The 5,688-nt window shown below is 38.8% G+C and overlaps 1 protein-coding gene across 1 annotated transcript; it reads right to left on the reverse strand.

Annotated features, from left to right (window-relative positions):
* Positions 1-803: 803 nt before the first annotated feature.
* On the reverse strand, positions 804-2,219 carry LOC120441821 (homeobox protein NANOG-like). Its single transcript, XM_039617269.1, has 4 exons — positions 2,189-2,219; positions 1,412-1,776; positions 1,225-1,308; positions 804-1,076 (listed from the first exon to the last, which is right to left on the reverse strand). Exons 1-4 carry the CDS (start codon positions 2,217-2,219, stop codon positions 804-806), a joined length of 753 nt encoding a protein of 250 aa, XP_039473203.1.
* Between the last annotated feature and the right edge of the window lie 3,469 nt (positions 2,220-5,688).

A 5,688-nucleotide genomic window follows, 5' to 3' on the forward strand; every position in this document is an offset into this window, starting at 1 on the left:
TGTGATATTCCAAGTGTATGACACAAGTACCAAGTTAAAGTTTTAGAAAATCCACAGATTCAGTCGACTGCAGGTTTCCCCAACCTATTTAAACAGTACATTTACAAAATGACTGAAACTACCATCACTGGTGAACAATGGCTGTGAGGTAAATTTCTTGCTCCTTAGTATGCAAATTCTCATGGCCATTGATCAACAACCATTTATCAATGACTATTGATGTGTACGTCCACCAGCCACCAGTACCCACACTGGAGTTCCCTGACACAAGAGCTCAATGAGCATTAATGTGTACGTCCTCATCATTGAAAGAGAGGCCACTGACCTGTACGAGTTTCTGTAAACGTTTGTCCTACTGAAAATGCTACGTCCAGATGAACAGAATCAACTTTTGGGGATTTCCTTACCTGGATGATTGAGCACGCATCAAGGTATTTACAGAAGCCACAGATTCTATTGAATTTTACTATTTCTCAAATCAACAGGTTTTAAGGTAAAGGGCCTAACAATTACACCATGTAAAAAGTGGACTTTATCAATCACTTACACAAGCCTTAATCTACCCCACCAACTATGACCAAGCAAATTTTTCCTTGTTTTGTAAAAGTGTAAATGATGAAGAAGTTCACTGAGTTTTATCAAACCTGCCTCTGCGTTAACTTTTAATTAACTTTAAATTAAAATGAAATCATAAAAAAATAAAATTAGCATCCAGTATATCAGAAATGTTCATCTTAAGGCTTCAGAATGATAGTTGAGAAGTGAAAGAGGGATTGAACAGTAGCTACAGCCATCTTTAGCTGTTAGCAAGGCTCTCCGCTTTCTCTGTAAAAACTTGCACTGTGAAGTCCGGGGTTGTTCACATTCCATGCAGTGCTGAAGACACTGGTGTTGCAATCATAATGTCCGTTGCCTGGTGGCATCGACCAGCCAAACATCTGGGATGAGTTGTGGAGGGTCCATTGAGGTCCAGGGACAACATTGCCCACAGCATGAGGATAGTGGGCCTGATTATTTGCACCCATTCTCATGAAGTTGATGTCCAGTTGCTCGCTGAGTGAGGACGCTCCCTGAAACTGAATCACAGACACATGCACAGTCAGTAAAACCACAATGCAGAGTTCTTGTGTTAAATTATAATCAAAACATTTCATCAAATTAAATGAATTCCCCAGATAATGACTGAATTAAAAACAGTTCTGTTTAATAATTGGAGATACTTACTTGAAGTGGAACGCCCTGAATGAGATGCTGATGATCTGGACTCCTCCTAAACTTTCTCCTTCGGTTTTGAAACCAAGTCTTCACCTTAAGATGGACGAAAACAGAAAAAAATTTAATGAGTACAATAAACCCAAAATTCAAAATGAATTCAGTTTCTTATGTTCTAGTAACCTTGAAAAACACTCACCTGTTTGTAGGTCAGTCCTGTCAACTCTGCCAACTCTGTCATCTCCCGTGGATCAGGGTAATGTTTCTGATTAAAGTGATAGACAAGATTTTTTAGCTGGCTGTCTGAGAACAGCCCACGGGTCCTTCCTTTGACCACCTTGGCCTTTTCTTCCTTCTCACACATAGTACTTGTGGCATTGTTGCTGCCCTCCTGGTTTCTTGGGGCAACAAAAACCAGTTCCTCCTCTGTGACGCAGCTGGAAACAGCTTCAGCAGTCTCAAACATGTTGTTGCTCATCTCCTTAGCGAGAGCTGCCTCAGCCCATGCAGCAAGTTCTTCCAAGGGAAGACTCCCTTCAAGGTTGCTGCCAGAAAACCACAAGTCTGTGAGGACAGAAAGACAGAGGCCAAGTAAGCACAAGTATATATGGTCCACAGGGGTCACCGTGGTTACTGATATGTTTTGGCACAGTTGAGTTTTTTAAACAGAAAATAATACAAAAAGGATAAACTGATGAGCCTTAATCAATTTCCCACACACACAATTTCACTTGATTTTACTTGCTGAATTATTAAAATGTGCCACCAGATGTTGCCAATTACAAAGTTTAAAAAATGGCTCAAAGCCTGGATGGTCCTGAAGTGGACTCTCTGATCAGCTGTGGAGGGAGAAATGGTGACTTCTGCCATCAGGACTTACAACACAGAGTGAAAGAGTATTTTTGCTCAGAGTTGTCTTAGAGGTTAGCCAACTCTGTTCATATTAGCTCACTAGGCAACAATGCTGAGTACATACCTGGAGAAAAGTGCATCCCATAATCTTCCATCTTTGAAATCCCAGTGATTAAAACAGGAAAGCTAGAATAAGTATCTCTGCTGAAAGAGCTCCAAACCAAGCAGGAATGTGCATGTGTCCTAAGACTGACCTGACTTAAGAGCAATTCTGGGCTTTTAAGGAGGCTTGTGGGTGTGGGCAGGAATGTGGGGGGTTGAGCTTTCATCTTTTGTGAGTTGCTTTACAAAGCTGTCAGGCTATTTCTACCAACTGGCATCATTTACATTTCTTTAAAATGCTGTTTCTCAGGTCTGAAAATAGAAAGTACAGTTAGAAAGCAGCCGTACAAATGAGCTTTACCAAATCCTTCCAGCTCACACTTTATAAAATATGAAACAATGCCTAAAATTACTTCATCCATTTGATCAGTGATGCTTCAAGAAATGACAAAGTCTAATGTCACAGACTCAGATTCTTGGTGTCATGGCTGTTTGGGGGATTTTATTATTACACATTTTGTAAACCAGAGCTGTGTTTAACTCCAGTAACATCATTAGAGCGACTTAAGAACAATACTCCTGAGTCAGCTTGTAAAGAGTTTTGTGGAGGTGGGTGAGAATTTGTGGGTTTAAGTCATTTTTCATGACTTTTTAAAGAACATCAATTTATCAAAGTCAAAACGACTTGATATTTTACATTAGTCCTTACTACCAGCTTGCTGAACATAAGGATTCCTTTCAGGTCGTCATGATTTGGTCTTGTTCTGATCAACTCCTAAATGTTATGTGTCAAAGATTTGTTTGTTGCTTTAGTCATTATTTGTGTAGTTCTGAGGTCTTATCAGGAGAGTATTTAATTTCATACAAAGTGAATTTGATGGTTCTGTTGAAGTGGGTTTTATTTTTGATCCTTGTCCTCTTTTTTACAGAATGTATTTAGGATTGGTGTGTTTCATAGTTTCTCCCACACACTTCCATTCACTATATCATATAAGAAAATATGATGGAAAAATACAAAGTATGTAATGATGTTTGATTTATGAAGTCACTTTCACTTTTTTTAAAAATTGCAACACATTTTGATATTTTGCCTTTACTGTAAGTAATGTGAGTCATCCAGGATACTTTGTGATGTGTTATCACTCCAAGAAGTTTTCTTTCAGATATTTTTTTCTAATTCTTAGTTATGTATCACCACTTTACTAATGATGGGGTTTTTTTTACGAAGGCCCAAATATTTTAAATTCATTATATTTACTTAATTATAGTTAAACCAAGTCTTCTGAGATTACTCTCACAGCAGAGCACTTTATGGTTTGACGATAAATCCAAAGAAGAGAAGAAGTCTAAGTGGAGGCAAAGCCACTCACTTTGTTGTTTGTGTTTGTCTGCAAACATGGTTTAAAAATACATTTAGCTGCTTCATTTCTGGACTTTATGCTTTAAGTTAGACATGTCAACACAAACACCTTTACCCACATTTATCTCTCATGGCCCTGGTGCCATCTGTCTGCATTGACTTGATAATTAATCAGAGGTAGCAGGGTGTGATACAGGAACTCTAAAAGACACATTAGCGTATGTTTAGTGGTCACTGGCTGAACTGGGTGTGTCTCTGATTATGAATGAGCCAGAGGGGGCCAGATGTATGTGTCTGTGGGGTTTATGGGCGGCGTTGGTGTGGAGCATTAACCTTGCTATTGTTTACATTGACTTATGTGGATGTTTTATAATTTCAGACACTTTTACAATGTAGGTGCTTTTCAAAGAAGGTGAAAGCTACCGTAAAACTCTAGAAAATTCTCCAAATGACCTGCAGCAAAGAGATCTATAGATCTAATAGAAAGTGAAGTACAGATCAGTGCTCAGATCAGAGATTAGTTTTGACCAGGAACATAAATGTAGTTTGCATGAAACATGTCAACAGATGTGGTTGACATGAAAGTAGAACAGGCTGAACTCAAGTATCATTTGTTATTACAGTGAGTGAAAGAAGTGGGTCAGTGAGAAATATCCATAAAGAGCATGATTTAGCACTAGCTGCAGCTCACAGTCAGCAACTCGTCAGTTGTGTTGATTATAATAAATGAGAATTTCCTCTTCAGGCTCACAGCTCACAGAACTGTACAGTTTCTGAGAAAAGTCCAGATTACAGTACTGTACTTCTAATACTGTCATCTTTGAACTGATATTACAGGAAAACTCTTAGAAGTGATGCAAATATTAGTTAAACAAGAATCAAAATGTAATTGAATTACATTCTGTTTTGTTTGGTGAAAAATAGATAAGAAGTTTAAAAAGTCACATGTTTTAAACTCCTATATAAGTTAGTTCCAGCAGGAAACTGTATGGGACTTTTATTGGCTGAAACAATTTTGGTTTATTTCTATAGGACTAGATTGAGCTACATGAAGAGAAGAACGATTTTTCTCACAGAAAACCTGATATGCTGTCAGTTCAATCGTTGTTTCTCCCTGGCATCATTTACATTAGCCGTTATTAAAGCAGCATTAGCTGTTGGCAACACTCTCCACTTTCTATTTCCAAACTTGCACTGTGAAGCCCAGTGTTGTTCACATTGATAGCAGCTCTGAAAACGCTCGGGTTTAATTCATGATGGCCGAGGCCTGGTGACATGGACCAGCCAAACATCTGGGCGAGTTGGGGAAGCTTGACTGTGATTCGGGCACAATGTTGCCCACAGTGTACAGATAGAGGGCATGATTATATTGTGGGTCTTGGTAAAGGTTAAGATTAAAGTGATGGAGAAGAATTTTTTCGTCTATGTGAGAAAATCCCCTTGGCCTTTCCTTTATCCTCAAATGTAGTGCTTGACATCTGTGGAGTATGCAGAGTGACAGTGTTGTTGCCATAATGGTTACTTGAGTCTTTTCCCCTCCTCTATTTATTGATGAAGACTTAAAAAATAAGCAGTAAGTTTAAAAGAAGTAACAAAGATGTCAGCTTGTGCTGAGAGCATGGGCCTATTCCTGTATCTGGATCCATATTTGCTCACTTTTTCCTCTCCAGCCTTGATGTGATGCTCCATGTAGAGATGCTTCCTCAAATAGGTTTTTGTTAGCAAATTGGAGCGACTTCAAGAACGAACTAAACGTCTCTGAGAAGCTGAGACTGGGCCAGCATACTTGTGTGGAACCTTCTTTAAGTCTCAGTGATTCACTGAGATAGAAAACAACTTGAAATAGTGAGTGATGAATGAAAACAAAGAAATTAAACAAACTTCATGCTGATAGGAAGGCAGCAGAGACTAAAAATAACCACACATTAAAAGCAAACTGTACAGAAGACCATCTCTGAGAGCACAACATGTCAGAACATGAAGCACATGGACTAGAAGCAGCAGAAGACCACACTGGCTACCACTATTGTCAGCTAAGAACAGCAAACTGAGGAAACAGACTCACAAATATTAGACAATAAGAGATTGGAGAAATGTTTCCTGGTCTGATGAGTCTCCATTTCTGTTGTGACATTCTGGGTCAGAGGCTAAACACAAGATTT

The sequence above is a fragment of the Oreochromis aureus genome, linkage group 9, assembly GCF_013358895.1.
Source record: "Oreochromis aureus strain Israel breed Guangdong linkage group 9, ZZ_aureus, whole genome shotgun sequence".
NCBI lineage: Eukaryota > Metazoa > Chordata > Actinopteri > Cichliformes > Cichlidae > Oreochromis > Oreochromis aureus.

Excerpts from the sequence above, each read along its gene's own strand:
- LOC120441821 (XM_039617269.1), bottom strand. The coding sequence starts at position 2,219 with ATGGAAGATTATGGGATGCACTTTTCTCCAG. Across the intron at positions 1,309-1,411 it reads CAGGACTGACCTACAAACAG|GTGAAGACTTGGTTTCAAAA; the intron begins GTGAGTGTTTTT and ends GTCCATCTTAAG. Across the intron at positions 1,077-1,224 it reads TTCAGGGCGTTCCACTTCAA|TTTCAGGGAGCGTCCTCACT; the intron begins GTAAGTATCTCC and ends TCTGTGATTCAG.